Source organism: Cygnus olor, chromosome 5 (genome assembly GCF_009769625.2).
Source record: "Cygnus olor isolate bCygOlo1 chromosome 5, bCygOlo1.pri.v2, whole genome shotgun sequence".
In the NCBI taxonomy this organism is placed as follows: domain Eukaryota; kingdom Metazoa; phylum Chordata; class Aves; order Anseriformes; family Anatidae; genus Cygnus; species Cygnus olor.
This window is the reverse complement of record NC_049173.1, coordinates 11,222,358-11,240,922: the sequence shown is the minus strand read 5'-3', so window position 1 is coordinate 11,240,922 and position 18,565 is coordinate 11,222,358. Positions and strand designations below refer to the sequence as shown.

General features: G+C 41.6%; 1 protein-coding gene across 19 annotated transcripts in view; it reads left to right on the top strand.

Moving 5' to 3' along the window:
* Window positions 1–12,042, top strand: part of TRAF3 (TNF receptor associated factor 3) — a 70,997-nt gene extending 58,955 nt beyond the window's left edge. For all 19 annotated transcript variants that reach the window (XM_040557267.1, XM_040557278.1, XM_040557280.1 and 16 more), the window contains 2 exons: window positions 4,954–5,128; window positions 6,379–12,042. In XM_040557267.1, the coding sequence (XP_040413201.1) occupies window positions 4,954–5,128; window positions 6,379–6,950 (747 nt within the window). In that variant the 3' untranslated portion in view covers window positions 6,951–12,042. The remainder of the gene's footprint in view (window positions 1–4,953; window positions 5,129–6,378) is intronic.
* The last annotated feature ends 6,523 nt before the right edge of the window (window positions 12,043–18,565 follow it).

Below are 18,565 nucleotides of genomic sequence, written 5' to 3'. Positions count from 1 at the left end.
AGGGGGGGGAGAGTTTACCTTATTTTAAAGGTATTCTAAATTTTTTTTCTTCTGGTCAGCAGCTGGTTTGTTGTGTTTGTTGGAGGAAGATACTTCACTAGAACACCACAGTTGATGAGCCTATGTTAAAACAAAACCCCATTTTAAAAGGAAAATGATTAAAAACAGTTAAAAATATCTGAAGAACAATCATAATTATTTTTTACTCTCTGTGAAAAATATTTGCTTGAGGAACTACTGTCAAACTAGAGGAAAAGCTTAGCACCTTAAAACTGCCATAAACTTAATGTATATTTCTTTTCTACTTGTTGGTATTTTAAAAAGTATTAATCATGAGTGAGATCAGTCTGGGGTAGAATTAATCCAAAGATAGTACGATGTATTTGAATACTTAAAAATAATAATAATAATAATAATACCTCTTTCTCTTGTCCTTTGAGCCTTCTGAGAAAAATACATTTATATATTCCTTTGCCAGTAGGTCTGAGTTTCTTATTCTGTGGTCTGAATCACCTGGCCACAAAACATTATTGGAGTAGAAGCCCTCTGGGTACAGTAGCATGGTGCTTAGCCCAAGTTGAAATACTTTGCTCTGCGTTCAGACCTAACTTGGAATGTGGATGCTGGGAGTTTGTGTTAGCATGCATGATGTTACCCACTAGTAGGGGAACTTCAGGAGGTAGGTTAGCAAGCTATTGTGAACATATTGTTTACACATTATTTTAGCACATCTGCTGCCAGAATACCAAATATCTGCTTTATCATCCATTTAAAAGGAACGTAAATAAAAGTAGCTTTTTCACTTACTGTTTTCACTTACTGTTCTCTTCCTATATTGAACTAGAGAAGTTCATACTCAGGACAGATCTAAGTCTCCAAATTATAGTGTAAGTTCAGCAACAATATCTTTTCTCCTTATAGCACTTATTCTTGCCATGTTCTGCCCACATGGTAACCAGTCTAGCCTGCCTTAGTTGTTGTTCCTTGGTCTGATGATAGTTTGGGATGTGGCTGCATGCTTACAGTATTGTGTTCTGACATTGAGAAGCTAATCCATGTGTGTATTGATATTTCTGATTGAATCTGCCTGGAGGTAAGTTAATTTGTAAGCCTGGGTTTTTACACATGCTGTCTCAATAACCAGTGATGAGGAGGGAAATGTAGAAAACATAGCACAGTTTTTCTTGATTGTCTTGATGACTGATTGCAATGTCTTTGATTTCCCCAAGCCATAAGAGTGTTAACAAATCAATTTTCAAATGGTTTATGTTTAGAAAAACAAAACAAATATAGTTGGCAGATTGCAACAGGTGTTTTTGATGGGTAATAGGTACTGGAGAGGGTGTGGGTTTTTTTCTTTTTTTCTTCCTGCCTCCTCCTCTTTACTTGTTTTTTGCCAGTTATTTTAGTCTAGTTATTTTTAGCCAAGCTGCATTTTACAGCGTTTTCTGCCTGATTCCTTCCACTTATTGGAACTTCCTGGTTCAGTCAGGTTGTTAAAGCCATCCTGGAAATTCACCTCAATTTCCTCTTCCCTGAACAGCTTGATTGGCCTCCTTCTGTTGCCTACTAGGAGATGAAGGAATTGGTTACCTGGTGTGAACAATATTCTGAATTGCATTGAGCAGCCATGACTGTAGCAGAGCCACAGATAGCTCCAGAATAGGGCTAACAAATTTAGGTCTGGAGAATTGCTACATGAGTAGTCCCCCACATCCTATGCATGCTAGTAACTGCCAGTAGAAACTCAGTATTGTCATTTAATCTTCTGTGGCACGGCAAGAACTGTTTTGTTGAGCACAACTGGCATCATCTGCACTGTGAAGCATTTTAGCACAACTACTGGAAAAGCATCAAAAGTGTATGGGCACTGAAATGAACCAATAAATGGATTCTTAAAATGGGTTTGTACATGGCTTTAGGATGTTTTGATTCACGTTAATTTTCTATACACTAGTGTCTAGGGAACGAATTGCTGCTTTTTCTAGCTCAGTTCCACTAGCTTTACCAAGAGGATATATGATATTTTTTCAACTAGTATCTAGTGGAAAGGAGCATTCACATCCAGTATCCAGTTTCTTTATGAGCATACAGAACCGTACTAGTAAGCGAAGTCTTAAACTGAGTGTGGACATGAAATATGTAAGACAAAAGACAACAATCTTATGAACATAATTTTTTTGGTAGATAATACATCCCTTCAAAGAAGGAAGGATACGTAATTTGGTTCCCAGTAAAGTAGTAGCTTTGGTTCCATTTCTGGTGTGTTCTTTTGCTGTTCAGTTTTGCTCTATCAGTTGCAATGGAAGGGTCTACTAGGAGCACCTTAAAGAGAGAAAACTGCAAATACAGTTTTGTCAGCTCCTCATGAAATTTGCTGAATTCTTCTAATAATAATAGTGCTAAAATTCAGAAAATAACTTATACAAACCAAAACTTTAAATGAAAATCAATGTCTAGAAGAGTAGTTTTTCAGGTATATAGCTCTGTAGATTAACAATCTGGAGAGGTCAGTTGCTGGAATAAAAAGTTCATGCAGAAAATTGGTATCTACTTGAAAATTTATGAGTACAGTATGAGACATCTGTGTGCTTTCTAATGGCATAATTAGAGTAAGATTCTCAACTGCTGCATTAAATTCAGATTTAGTACATCAGTATCTCCCAGCATGAGGGAGACTTGACTCCCTGTAGGGTGAAAAACATAGAGATCCCACTGCTTTTTTAAAAACGGAATACAAGTTCATTTCAGATGATTTTGTATCTTGAAATCACATGAGGAGGTGCAGGAGATTAAATGCTACACATTTGTTAAAAAGAAGCTAAAACCCCAAATTGGTGGTGTACGTACAAAAGCAGAACACTGCAGACAGGTTGATGGAGGGAAGTTGGTCCCTGGTAACAACTTTGAGAAAGCTTTCTTCTAAAAGGAAAATAGCTTATAACTCTTCTGCATCTTTGATGCTCTCCCAATTCATCTAAAAATTTATTTATTTTGAGTGATGCTGTGTTAGTGCCAAGAGGTCCCAACAGGAAATGAGAGCACCTGTATGAGACACTGTACAAAGCCAAAAGCATGTTAATTGTCCTTGCATTGGAGAGTTTGTTTTGTGTGAGTACTGGAAAAATGTTAGACTTAGGCACACCTTAGTTCATAGTAAACTTAATGGCCCAGTCCTGTAGCTCTGCTCTCACAGTGTTCATTCAGGCCATTCCTTGGTGTGTTTCTTTTTGTATGTATAGCAAACAGCCGTTTCCTATTTTATTTTCTGATTACTGTCAGTCTAAAAGAGAGGGTGCGACTGTGTCGGTAGCTGATGATTAGCATGTCCAGAAAAGTTGCTTGTTCTAGTTAATGGAACCATAGCCCATTGGTTTAAGATTGACACAGATTTCCTTCACAAAGTCCTAATCTTGCAATATATATAAGTTTATATAAGCTTGTTTTAAAAACACCAACATAGAAATAAGTAATTAATCTTGAAATATGTTGGATTACTTTGTGGTTTTGGGACATAACAAGATAAAACACTCCTAGAACATGATTTTGCTAACTGGCTTGTCAAATTGACAACCTTCAATTAAGCATTACAGACTTCCAGTATAACCGAAACCACATGATTTAAAAAAAAAAAAAAAAGCAAATGCCTAAAAAGGGAAATGAAGGTTGCATGAGGCAGAAGGTTTTTCCCCATCAGTGGGGAACATTTGAATCCACATGGCTAACCAGAAGGCAAATGCAAAATAACTTTCTTGTTTTGTTCTCAAATGCCACTACTGGTTTTTGTTGTTTTTTTTTGTTGTTTTTAAATAAGTGAAAAGTCATTTTTACATGTGTTGGCATTATATGATAATAAATTCTAAAGTTAGACTTGGACTTTTAACTGTAGGTGGTAGCAAAAGTAGTTTCTTGTCTCAAATGTTTCTATTATCATTTGAACTTTACATCTGAATATGGGGTTCTGGCTAAAATTCCTGCTAGTTTAAATTAGCTGTGACAACAAAGTACTATGTATTTCTTACACCAGATACGAGGTAGACTGGGGAGTATGTTGTCCTTTATATTCACTGAGGTGCTTGCAATATTCCTCTTTCTGGGAAAAACAGTCCTTCTGTATATGTTTTTTCTTGACTGTGGCTTTTAATGGCTTTCCAAAATCAACTATGTTTTTTTCTTTGTTTTCTTAAAAAGATTTGACTAGCAAGCACCTTCAGGACATGTGGTTTATTCAATTTAGGAAGTGAGGGTGGGAATTTCAAAGGTGCTTAAGGGGTCAGAAGTGCTAGTTCTGCTTATGCGCTTTAGGGCTTTTGCTCCTAATGATATGGGCACAAAATAACATAGGCATTGATAGCTGGTTTATAGAAGCTTGTAGCTTGCTGATGCCACTGTATCTGCACATATTCATACTCCTGCTCGGTGTGGAGTGCAGGAGTGCTGATGTTTTTCCTGAGGGGTAAGTTACATTGGTTTTACCCAATGATAAAAGCATGCACGCTAACAGCCACTTGATTCACACCATGGTAAGTTGTTGTTGTGCCCATACTATGTTGCTTAAGTACTCTAAAATGAAACCCAACAAATTCCAGCCCATAATACTGATATGGAGGCATTCAGAATATTGTACTTGCATCAAAAGGCTTTTAAAAAAGAAATCTTTAGACGAGCACTCTAACAATTTTGTTTTTAAGTGATTGTGTTGACAATTCTAATAGTGCTCTAATATTAGTATCTACGCAGCACTAAAGACTTTTGAGGTGTTTTGCAAATACTTGGGCTATTCCTCTGAATTTTCAGGACTTTTTGTTTTACTTCAGTATTTGACCTTAATGAAACATTTTTATATCGGAAATACATCTTACTATGGATATATAATCCTTGTTTATCTTGAATAAATTGTCTTTTTGTTGTGTTGAGTTTTTTCTTTTAACTCCAACTTACTGTTTCATGAAGCGAGTGATAGACAGTCAAGCAGAGAAACTGAAAGAACTGGACAAGGAAATCCGTCCCTTCCGACAGAACTGGGAGGAGGCTGACAGCATGAAGAGCAGTGTAGAATCCCTTCAGAACAGAGTGACTGAGCTGGAAAGTGTTGACAAAACTGCAGGACAAGGAGCTCGAAATACAAGTAAGTGTAAGCAGAAGGGACTGAAGCACTCAGCGCGTTGTCAAAGGAGAAATGGTACAGTTTGAATCCCGTTGCCACTTCCTTATGGCCACTCCCATTGCCATTTCCTTATAGAGCATCAAAAATGCTGATCCTTCTGATTCATGAATAGGAAACTATGTAGTTGCTTTGTTAATGATGTGGCGTTGCTTCCATGACGTTTTTTAGGCTTGATTCTTGTTTATTTTTTCTTGACCCTTGCCTTGATTATAATTTTAGTTCATTATAAATGCTTCTTCAGCTGATCTTTGAAAGCTGATAGCTTTCAGCAGCTTCTTTGAATGCTGTATCTGTATTGACAAGTCGTTTTTTATTACTGTTCTCACCCATGAATAGATCAACATTACTGTTACCCACTTGAAATCACCTGTTCTGCTGTCTATTACAGAGGTATATTTGTATCCCAAAGAATACTGTGGGATGTGCTTGAGTAACAAGGTTATTGCCATACTTGTTGAATGAAGTGAAAACCTGGAGTTTACGAAGATAGCATAGAACATTCATAAGGTTTTAAACGATAAGGGCAAGCAACTTGACGTTTAAACAGATGTGTATGAAACAAAACCTACCTTACAAATGCATCTGCTTCTCAGTATTTCATGTTGGTCGATTTTGCCAGTATGCAGAGAGAATGAGTAATGTTACTTCTCATGCAAGGGAAAGGAGACATTAAAAATAGCCCTTCCTCTGAAGTGACTGACTATATAATGCAGAGCTAAGCTTGAATTTTCTGTTCTATTATGATGAACTTGAGACAAGGTAAATGCACTACACTTCTCATTTGAGTAGTGTGTGAGAAGAACATTTTGAGTAATCAGTGGTGCTTCTGAATTTCAGAGGGATTATGTAGGATCCGTGACTCCTTCCAAGGCCTTCACTGCCAATAATAACCTACAGATAATGCTACCAGGTCTTTTCTCCAAAAAATGGAAGCCTCTGTAGTTACATTGCTCACTGACCCGACAAAATTTGTTAGATGATTGGACTTTCACTGCATGCATCACTAATACCCATGGATGTAAAAATCCCAGTTAACCTGGTTTCTGGCTGGCAAACTGTTGGCTGTGGAAATTGTTTCAAAAGTGACCAAATGTGGTTTGGTTCCTGGGGAAGAAAACGTTTGCATATACGATAGCAGTATTGGTGATAGATTTTTACAATCTTGAGGAAAAAACTCTTCTCTTACCCCAGTCCTCTCCATTTTCTAACAGGCCTGCTAGAGACACAGCTGAACAGGCACGATCAGATGCTGAGTGTTCATGATATTCGGCTGGCTGACATGGACCTCCGATTCCAAGTTCTAGAAACTGCCAGTTACAACGGAGTACTAATTTGGAAAATTCGAGATTATAAACGTCGGAAGCAAGAGGCAGTCATGGGGAAGACTCTGTCCTTGTACAGCCAACCCTTTTATACTGGATACTTTGGCTACAAGATGTGTGCCAGAGTTTACCTTAATGGAGATGGCATGGGAAAGGGGACGCACTTGTCACTGTTTTTCGTCATAATGCGTGGAGAATATGATGCATTGCTTCCTTGGCCATTTAAGCAGAAAGTGACTCTAATGCTAATGGATCAGGGACCGTCCCGACGCCACTTAGGAGATGCTTTCAAGCCAGATCCCAACAGCAGCAGTTTCAAGAAGCCAACTGGAGAAATGAACATTGCGTCTGGCTGCCCAGTCTTTGTGGCTCAAACTGTTCTAGAGAACGGAACGTATATTAAAGATGATACTATTTTTATTAAAGTCATAGTGGATACATCGGATCTACCAGACCCCTGACATACGATGGGGGAGGCAGATTAAACAGAAGACAACTCCATTTGGGGGTTTTGTATCAGTTTGTCTTCAATCAGAGGTCCTAAAGCTCACAGAACCACCTTGTGGAACAGACGGAAGAGTTTGAAGGCATAACTGCATAGGGTCCAATTGCGAAAGTAGCAACACATTAAGAAATCATACCATGGTGTATTTTTTAATAGAACTAGCGACACTTAAACTCTGAAGAATCATTTATCCCTCATGAGGATAATGATTATGGTCAGAGAGGGTTTTTGTTTTTGTTTTTAACTTATTAATGATCTAGTCAATTGGAGGTGAAAAGACATATACAGTATGTGCTGAATAAATTACTGACTTTTATTTCTTTAAGCTAGAATACAAAAAAAACATTCACATGTGGGCTAGCTGGAAATTGTCAGCATGTTAAAAGAAGAAATGAAGTAATGTTGCAATTATATTATTTGAAAAACTGAGGTGCAATCTTGTCTGAAATATAGTATATTGTCTTTTTAAGGCCTCATCTGGTCTCTGTTTTAATAATTACTTTGTCAGAAGATCTTGGAAAAGTATCCATGTCTTCTCAAAAGTATCTGAATCAAAATCATATTTTTATTTAAAGTTCTATTGTTACAGAAAACATTTTATTTTAAAACTGTTGATAGACTGATATTTCTTGGAAGAAAAATAGAAGAAATCAAACACTGGTTATCACTTGTGATAGGAAAAAAAACTATTCAATTCTGTTATTTCTCTTTAGAAATGTAAACCTACAATATATGTCGTAGTTAATGACACTATTTCAAAATTAAGGAAAAATCACTCATGGATGCTGTGCATCATTATCAGATTTATAATTGTTTTCACCCTAAAATAGGGCATTTGTTGAACTTTGGAGTTCTAAACGGAATCCTGTACATTTTTTAAAGTTCTGCCCCATGCTTTCCGATCAAGCTATATATGTTGCACATTATGCTGTCAGCAGTATATAGTATATTCAGTATTGGGGAGGAGGATTAGTGCTGAAAAAAGCCTGTATGTTTGTTCCGTACTAGCAGCCATTGCTTCTTAAGGACAAATCAGCCATGTCTTAATACAGTGATGGTGGCTTGCATGCATACATGTGCCTTAGGTGTGCTGTGCTGCTTATAAACCATAGCTTTTTATTCAGATTAATTCTGATATCTGAAATGGTAGTTTAATTGGACTTCAGGCATAATGTTTAGCCTTGTCTTCAGAGCCCGTAGGCACCTTGTGATGTGCAAAATCGAAGCCAAAACCGATTTCTCTGGCTTCTGGAGCTTCTATGACTTGGCCATTGCAGAATCCACCGTACTCAGGTGCCAAAACGTTATGCCCAGTGCTCCTATGGAGCTCGGACTAGACAGTCTCCATGGCCAGCGTGAAGGAAGGCGACATTTTTCCTCTAATGCCTGTGGTCGTAAGGTGGCATCACTTTAAACAGACTCATCCGAGAACTCTGTGGGGCTGTGAATATATATGCTCATGGCAGCTTTTCATGGTAGACGAGCATCCTAACAGGGAATGCCCAGGCTTCTTTACTCTAACAGCCTGAACTTTAGTGGAAAGCATTTGCTAGCACTGAAACATGCTGATTGCAACCTGCTGTGTTCATCTGCTTCTATTTAATAGCCTGTGACAAGCAAGTCTAGTGACATAGCCTGACTGTGGTGCTTTTTAAATCCAAGAACCGCTTCAGCAGAGCGGGCTTGCACCGCTGTGTTAAGCCTTCATGGGCTTGTTGAAGGAAGATGGTGCATCTTAGTCTTTAACGTCAGGTCGTATCAGCTTTCTGCTTTTTGAGGCATAGTCACAATTTTTGTCTAAGGTGCAGTTGAATTCATGCCTTTGTATTTCAGCTTGTCTTTGCTCTTGTCTTTTTTGGCTGTGCCTTCACACACAGTGCCTGCAAGAAATATTTATGAATATACAATGCATGCTAAGTGGTCTTCATGGGTTTTCCAGGCACCTGCTAGAATACTGCCTGCTGCTGACAGTCACGACTGTCAGTAGCAATTTGTCTTCCTTTTCTTGCCTTCCATTGTCCCGGTACTGTATTCCCGTTATGGTACACAGCTGTCAACAGGTGCAAGCTAAAATATGGAGGCACGTGCTAGCATTGAATTTCTAGCACAGAAGGAGGACGTTCTGCACAAGAGATAAATATCTATAGATATACCTGCATCTATATCTGTAGATATAATTACGTGGCACTTGCAGTTTTATGCAGGCTGCACAAGCAAACCCATCACTTACGCTTTCGGGCGGAGGTTCGCTCAACTCGTGTCATTTTAATAATTGTGAATGTAGGCAGCTGAGCTTTTGTGTTTGTGCATCACAGAATTTTACTGAAAACAGGATTCCCAAGTGGAAATGTCCAAAGGACTCTCCTCCCATTGCTAATGCATGTCTTGCAAACTTAAATGAAAACATTTGGCCATCTCAAAACAGTTTATATCCTGTTGCAATCTGGGACTTGGAGGAGATTTCTGGTGTAAGCAGGGCCCAGCATATTCTGCAGATTTGTGACTAAAGTTTCCAGCTCCTGTGACAGAATTGCGCTTCTAAATCCAGGCTCTAAAAGAGGAGGAAAAAAAAGAGTTTCCAGCCTTTATGATTGAAAGAGGACTTTGAAACATGTGAAAAGTGTAAACTAATAGGGAAGTCTTCCTGAGTCTGCACACAGCCTAAACTAGTAGCTTTAAGAGATCTGAATATCTCCTCTTAGCGGGATATTGACTCAGAAACTTCGTAGAGAAGTTCAAATGTGAACACTGCTAACTCTATTAATGCCGATCACTGTAGCAGAAACATCAGTCACTGTTGTTATTTCACAGATCTCTATGCTGCTTTCCACATCTCCCAAGTGCCAAAAGCACCAGCTGCCAGAGTCTTCAGCTTCACTTGGGCAGCTTTTATAATGCAGTAATGTGCTATCAATATAAAAATATTTTTGCATATATGCTTTTTATCACAGTTAATAAAACGGAGGCCTACTGCACTTACTTTTTAAAACTACATGAAGCTGCCAGAGAATTTCCAGTTTGCCAACCCTGCGTACTGTGAAATCCGGGATCTTGCTACACAAATGTAAACACCGCCTGCTGTGGAATACCCGAAGCCTTGACCGTAACACCCCTCTGTCCGCAGAACTCACAGGCCATCTCTGCAGAGTTCTTACTGTGTACATAGAAATCAGTTTCCTCTGCTTTCCAGCAAGGAGTATGTAGCATTTTGTGAAAACAAGGCCGCTGTATATTCTCTAAATTGGAAGGAAAGATACCTGGTGCTTTATTCAACACTTTAAATTATTTATCTTTTTTTTTTCCTATCATTGAAATGCCCTTTATCCTTTTTCCTATGTGTTTCTGACCCAGATATCCAAAGGTTTTTAGGGAAGGTCTATTCAAAATGGTTCATAAGGCAACAGTCTGCCCCCAGGCTACTCTTGAACCCCTGGCAAGTTGTGTGGCAACTCGTGTGGTGTGCCATTATTGCATAAAGGGGTCCCAGAGTATTTCCATTACTATGAACAGTGTTTCTGCAGTGGAACCTTTTTTCCCCTCTGCTTAGTAGTTCTTAGCAGTGCACAACCGAAGTCTCTTGCTAGTGTTCTTTCTTAATGATGACGCTCCAGGTGATGTGCAAGCCTCTTTCATTTCCAGCTTTCTCTGGGGAGATGCCAGTGAGAATCTGGATGTTGCCCTTCTTGTGCACTGTTCAGCACAGGGGCACGCATCTGTTATTTAGAAAGTCTTGAATTCTAAACAGGATGAAACTATTTCGGTTCAAAGACCAACCCGCGATTATTATGATTGACCATGTCTGCATTACTTCTCTGATCTGACTAAAGGGGTCTTGTTTCAGTTACTGTCTACATGGTACGCCTTCAACTGCTGACTTACAATATGCAATGTGGATTTCAGCCTTGTACTGTAAATGTTCTTCACAAAGAGAATGTGCAATAGGAAAATGGGAAAGGTGGCATAATTTTGACGAAAAATGTGGGTAACGTGCTAGCTTTCTTATAAATATGAAAAACGGTTTATGTCCTTTTCCAGTGGGTTCTCCTACTTGGAAAAGGAAAGTTGAAGATATGTGCCTGTTTCTGTGCCTGGTGAATTTCTCAAATGCAAAGATAATAGAGATTTGTGTTAGTTGTAATTTAAGTGTTGAACCCATGAGTGTTAGGTCGTGATTGTATCGCTCGTGTTTCTCAGCTTGCCACGATTTTGGCTTGTTGAGTTTAAAAGGTACCACCTATTTGTATTCCATCATACGTAATAGGCAGTTCACCAACAATGCAGGGTTTCTGTTGTGTGTGATATTTTTTTTTGATTTTTTTCTTTTTGTTCTGTTTTTAAAACACTGGTGCTGTTTGGTCCAAGACAGAAGCGTGTAGGGAGTGACAAGAAAAGTTGCCTGCACCGCAGAAGAATGAAAAACGTTACCGCAGTATTGATGCCTTGTTATGATTTAACTATGCAAATATACAAATAGGTGAGGGGGGAAAATTCTTGGGTTCTATACCTAATCTCTTAGTTCTTGCTCGCTAAAACACTCACATGTGTAGGTACATACATATGCGTACAGACATGCATGCACATATATATGCAAAGTCTTTTCTTTATGTAGAAGTGATGAAACAAAACCCTTTTCCCCCAGTTTATACTTGATCAAGTTGTGCAAATATAACTTGCTGCTGCTAAGGGAGGGTCTGGGCTAAGGGCAAACTTTGGATTCCCATCTTTCAGGTTTGAAGGCTTGCGCATAGCAAACAAACCATTTGTTGACTGGGAAAATGAGCAATTTGCTTAGCCTTTCTGGAGACCTTGGAATGTCATCTAGGACATGTCCTTCCTCATACTCAGCTAATTAGGAGATTCCTGTTTTTTAAACTAGCAGAGAGATGGGCAACTTGTGAATTGCGAAGTCAATTTTTCTTTTTAATTTGGGAACAAAAGATGATGATAAAGCTGGATCTCTTCTTCAAATTCCTGTCCTGTTCGGTCAATACCTCTATGTTCTGGTTGACCTAGGAATCTTAGCTACTGCAATAAAACTGCTCAGTTCTGGAATTCAGTCTGTCTGAGAGTAGCTTCTAGTGCTCTGTACAGGGGTAGTAAGTATTCTGCATCTGCAAACGTTTTCTTCTTTTAGCAAGTACTGTTCCTCTTCTGGAAAAAGGAAATTGAGGATGAGATGTGACGAAAGGGATCTCCTGGAGCCAGCGCTAAATGAGAGGTTCCAGTTCCTTGGTGTTGTCTTCAAATCACTGGGTTTAATTATTGATGCATTTGCCCCTCAAAGGAACCGAAAAACAAGTCAATGTACCTTAAAGGCCCACATCAAGACAGTAAGGGCTAGAATTAAACATACAAGCTGTCATGATTTGGGGTTGTGTGTGTATGGCAGCCCAGACATTGTTAATGACCTGACTGCTTTGCAGAGGGGAAGGCCAGCACAACGTGTGAGTAACAGCAGCAAACGTGTGTCCTGCTCTGGTTGTTCAGAATCGCCCAACAAAGCCTCAGTTGACACTCAGCTGAGGAGGGAGAACAATACCATTTGAAAGTGGATTCATCTTTGTTCTGCCAGCCTGTAGTGTGACTGACCATTTCTTTCTTGTGGTTTCTTGTTTTTCTTTAAACCAAATTACGGAGGGCTTAATTGATCTTTCCTGCCTCTTAATCTAGGCCTTTGCTGAGAAGCACCAGATAATGAAGGTTGTGGAAAACTTTGGAATACCAATTCAGGGACATCCTCTTAAGATTTGGAAGAGTTAGAGATACATGAGACATAAGGGATCTGACTATTCCTATTTCTCTTCTAATTTATAGGCAAGACTGCAGCTTCTGTCTTCCATTTCATGATCTTAGTGTAGATACTAGGCTGTGTTTTGTTTTATTTTATCTTTTTTCCCTCCAAGTTAGGATTAGTTCCTTAGGGTTCAAATAAGTTCTAAATTTCACAGAGGAGCACCTGAACCAAAATCCTGGATCCAAACATACCATACTTGATGTGAAATTCAGATCTGGATCCCAACTCTGTGGCTTACTTACCTACCCATTCAGGGAAGGGTTTGTTGTCTCTGTGTGGTGTTTGTGTTTCTGGTCCTTTGGAACTAAGCTTTTAATTTGGTTGCCAGTTCTGCAAGGACTTTTTAACTTCTTAGCGATGCCGGTGTTCACACGCTCCATTGCTGGCAGTGCGATGCGTAGTGATAAAATTTGACTCTGTCTAAGGGTTACTGAGATAAACCAGCATTATCCATCCGTAAGGGTCATTTTCTTGCGTAGTGTTCTGAGCTTTGGATTTGAAAATAGCTCACCTTTGAAAGGACACATCTTCCAACTATGACCTGCGTCACTGGCAGAGAGTTGTATAATCTGTACTTGTGGAATGGGAAGGTACAAGCTTCCATTGTTGCTGATGCATCATGTGATCCACCTATTTTGTTTTTCTTATAGCTGTTGTTCAGTTAATATATTTTTTCAGTTTTATAGAAAAAAATAAAAAGGAAAGTTCAGGATTTTTTCTACAAGCTATAAAACTCCAATGATTTAGTTGTGACTAGAGAGCTGTGAAAAATACCCTATTAGGAGACGGTGGACTAGACATAGGTCCATTTCTCTTAAACAAGTAGGATAACCTTTAAGATGCATGGAACAACATAATCGGGAAAACTAAAGCTGACATTTGTTTCCAAGAAATTCTGTAAGAAATATCTATGGAAAAGACATCAGTGATCAAGAACAATGTACAAATTAACGTGTTTAAAACTTGTGTAACCATTTCTTTAATCTCATACTCTTCAGTGAACGGTACACTTGTGTTCAGTTTTATGATCAAAAACAAAGACCAAAGAAGGCCAACCTCATTTGATTGTGTATATTCTGCCTGTCTTAATTATCAATAGCTGTAAGGATACAGTGCAAGTGATCTGGTAACCAGTGGTTCTCGTCCTTTTCTTTTAGGGGGAAAAACAACTTAAAGATGTATAATTTATTGCTCAGCAATAACCATGTTGTTAAGAATAATAATAAAAAAAAGAGAATTAGCAACATGTCTTAATTTCCCAATAGCATTATTCTATGTTGTATTTCAGTTTACTGTATATTGTGTTTTTGTATTTATTTGTGTTTGGAGGTCTTGCTATGTCTTTTTGTGTTTAAATGCTAATAAACAAGGACAGTGTGTAAGAGTATAGAATGCCAAACTCTGAAATGCTAAACTGTGTTATTAAAGGAAAAATAAATCTAAGTAGGAAATCATATTTTTTAAAAAAAACTGGTGTGTTGAATTTGAATGATTGGTGTTGCCTTGCAAACAGGGTATAAAGACACATCATTTCTACTCTGTGTACCCACTGATACTGTGGCTGTTCAGTGCTTTGCACACCTGATCAGCCTTATGACATTTCCCTTCCTCTTTGCAGGAAATTTGCCATAAATGTTATCAGTCCTACTTTCCATGCGATAACTCGGTTAGAGTAAGTCAGGCGATGGTGTTCATTCTAACATCAATGTCAAGAGTCCTCAAGCAAATGGAGTAGAAATAATTGAAATGGCTTTTCGTGTCCTTGTGCCTTTTGCTTTCCCAAATAGATGAGTGAAGGGAGAGATGGTGTGGCTTGAATGTCCTAAAACATAGATTTTTATTCTTCTCCCGTGTCATTAGTGTTTTTTTTTTTCATCAAATGTATTTAAGGAAGGGGGGTGGGGGTGGGTTTGTGTGAAATCATGGGTAACAGTGCAGTCTGCAAAAGTACAATGGTGGTTTGAAGTGGCTGAAGCAATAGTATTTCCAGCATGTTTCACATTCAGCGTGGTGGTGGAAGCAGATTCCCAGGGGTGATGTATGAAGTGCGTCATCTCTACTGTGTGTTACGCTGGTCTGTCCTTGCACCCAGCAGCTACCCGCATTGGTGGCAGGTAGTTTAAATGTGATGGGAAGCCTGGAGCACAAGGGTGCTCTTTTTGAGATTTTTTTTTTTTTAAATAGGGACAACAAGCAAAAGGCAAACACAGGAAGGTGGACAGGGTGAGAGGGAATGGTGGCTAAGAAATGCAATTCTGGCCGCGCACAGCGGGACTGAAGTGGATATTCTGTTCTGCTGCTGAAAGAAGTCACTTGTAAGTGACTCTGGATGCTCTGGTATGCCCTGCCCTGCACATCGCATTTGCCACTCCTGCTCCCATGGCCAGCACTCGAGGCCACACTGAGTAAAAGCTCTTACCTTGCTGTGGAGCACAAAAAGAGGGCGAGACTCCTCGTCTTTTAACTTAGTGCGTTACATTCAAGCAGAGCTTTCATAAGGAAGAGCAATCTTTGCTACCCCAGAGCTCATTCTTTTTCCAAATTTTTTGTTTGGTGCTGTTCAGACTTGACCCTGATGTTGTTACAGTGCAGCAGGATAGGTGGAGAAGCAGCGAATTGCTTTAAACACAAAAGCAAACACTGATTCTCCCCTTGTCTCCCTCCTCCTTCTTCCTCCAGCCATGAATTATAATCAAAGTGATATGCTACCCTGTTTCTGGCAAGAATAAGGTTTTATAGGTGCTTTCTGTTGCACAACAGGTCACGGAAGGCAACTTCCAGCTCTGTAGCGTGCTTTCCCCAGGAAGGTGATGCATTGCCTCGGGTGACAGCAGCAGTGTGCCAGCTCTCGAAGCGTGGAGCAGCTGGTGACAGCGGGGTGAAGAGCTCCTGGTGTTGTCTACAGAGGGTGCTGTGCAGTCGTGTACATCTCCTGGACCTGGACAGCGTGCTGGGGTCATCACTTGCAAGAACTGCAGGGGAATTATTATTTTTTAATGTAACTTAATAAGTTTTCTGGCATTTCAAGCCTTGGGTTTGCTTACTGTTTGGTAAAGATAAATGTTTTCAAAGCCTCTGACTTCCTGGCCCTGCGGAAGGTTTTGAAAACTCCCCAGCTCACCAGGATTGTCTGCTTTGGTGTGTCAAAGTCCTGGAATTGTTTGAGGAAGGCTGAAATAGCCAGTGGTCAAAAGAAGTGGTGAAAGAGGTGATCACCCCCTTCCTTCCCCAAAGCTGTTGTTCCATGAGTCAGCTGTGTGGTTGCTTCCTGCGCAGCTGGGTTGAGGCCTGAAGGCTGTCACTGTCGCGTAGTGCCTGGTTTGTCCCTGTGTGGTGCCAAACTTCTGCTCTTTGCCTAAACAGGCAACGGCCCATGTCCTCTCTTGCCACCCTTTGTGATCACCTGCTTCTTTGGGAAGTTTGCCAGAAGGAAGTTTGCCAGAACTACCAAAACTGGAGCCTTGGGGTGACTCAACCAAGCAAACTGGTAAAACAGTTTTGCTGTGGCTGTTAATTTTCCAGAAGCTGGGCATGGAAAGCACCCTGGGAGAAATCACGATGTAGAAATACCCTTGATCAGGCAAACTGTAAGGTCACAGTGGCACCTAGAGAGGGGAGGGCAAGTCCACCCAAGCTCTTTGGTCCATTGGAGTGGCCACCAGGGCCGGGTCTGTCAGTAGCTGATGCTGGAACATGATTCCTGCTCTTGTGTGTCCCATGGGCTCATGAAAATGGAAAATGGCTCAAACTGGGAAACAGTGGGAGAGCTGAGTGCCCATGGGCCAGGCTGACAAATGTGGATGAGACTCCATGGGAATGGCTTTCGCCACAGGGACTGCAAATTGGATTAAGAAGTGTTTGGCCACAACTTGTGGTACCGGCTACAGCTGGTGGAAACCTGTGTTTTGACAGCATGGCTGAGCTGATTAGAGGCAGGAGTTGTTTGCAGACATTGCTATGGACACTCGACTGCTGCTTTGTGCCAACACAGCAGTTCCTGCAGAGGAGATTGTTTCAATCAGCCCTGGCTGGTAAAAACAGCATCTGTCTGAGGGCGGTAGGTGAGGTGCTTCTCAGCGTGCCCCTGTCACTGCCAGCAGGCAAGGCTTGAGCTGGTCCCCAGTTATTGCCCCCTTAGCTGGTGTCCCAGGGCAGAAGGTGGAGGCTTGTAACATCAGGGTTTAAAAAGAAATCTTTTCTGAGCGCAGGGGGATGAAGTGGGCTGGTTAAAGTGTCTGGCAGAGCATTGGCTCAGGACTTGAAAACAAGCCAGGTTGCTCAGATCCCAAATCCACGCATGACGTAGCTCTGTAGCTGCTCCTTGCCCATGTGCAGAGAGCACTTGATCTCCTGCTTGAGGCTCCAAGATAAACATGTGCAACTTCTGAGTTCAAATGGCCATTGGCATCCCACCTGTCCTTCTTCCTCGTGAAATAGCTGATCCATCATCACCCACATTCCGGTGTTGCTCTCCCCCAGTGACATTTGGAAGAGTCTGTGCCCCTCCAACTCCCCCAGTGGAGCACAATGCTCCACCGCATCCCTGGGGAAGGTGCCAGCCTCCTCCTTTGCTCACCTCAGGCTTCTTGTCCCTGTGCATCATGTACAAGCTGTCTACCCAGTGCCATGCATAAGTTTGTGGATGACACTAAATTGGGAGAAGGTGTTGACTCTGTCAAGGGTAAAGAGGCCTTGCAGAGAAAGCTTGACAAATTAGGGGGCTGGGTAATCACCAGGAGTATGATGTTTAACAAAAACAAGTGCCAGATTCTGCACTTGGAAAGGGGCACCCCTGGATATCTGTACAGACTGGGGTACCAGAGGCTGGAGAGCAGCCCCGTGAAAAGAGGTCTGGGGGTTCTGGTCGACAGCAAGTTGAACGTGAGCCAGCAGCGTGCCCTGGCAGCCAGAAGGGCCAACTGTACCCTGGGGTGCATCAGGCACGGCACTGCTGGCCGGGCGAGGGGAGGGACTGGCCTGCTCTGAGCTGGTGCGGCCTCACCTCCAGCACTGTGGGCAGTCCAGGGCACCACAAAATATAAAATAAGACACAAAACTATTAGAGAGTGCCCAAAGGGGGGCTACAGAGATAGTGAAGGGTCTGGAGGGGAGGATGTACGAGGAGCAGCTGAGGGCCCTTGGTTGTTCAGCCCCGAGCAGAGCAGGCCGAGGGGAGGCCTCATGGCGGCCTGCAGCTCCCTCACGAGGGGAGCGGAGGGGCAGGCGCTGAGCTCTGCTCTCTGGGGACAGCGACAGGACCCGAGGGAACGGCATGGAGCTGGGACAGGGGAGGGTCAGGCTGGGTGTTAGGGAAAGGTTCTGCACCCAGAGGGTGGTCAGGCACTGGGACAGGCTCCCAGGCCAGTGGTCACAGCACCAAGCCTGCCAGAGCTCAAGCAGCATTTGGACACCACGCTCAGGCATGTGGGCTGATTTTTGAGTGGTCCTGTGCACAGCCAGGAGTTGGACTCGACGACCCTTGTGGTCTCTTCCAGCTTGGGATGTTCTGTGATTACACACGAAGCGCTGGATGGTTCCTCTTCATTTGACACCATCAGAGAGCACGTTGTTTCTGGCTGGCTCCTCCTGCCCGCACCTCACAGGGAAGGCGGCCGTGGGGCTGCTGGAGGCACACAGCAGCCAGCTGAGCTCCACAGCGCCTGGGCTTCAGGGCTGGCCAAATGTCCAACCTCAGCTCCCTGGCTGGCTGCTGCACAGCTCCTCTGCCACCAGGGATAGGCTGTGGCGATGCAGATTGTGCTGTCACACCTGTGACA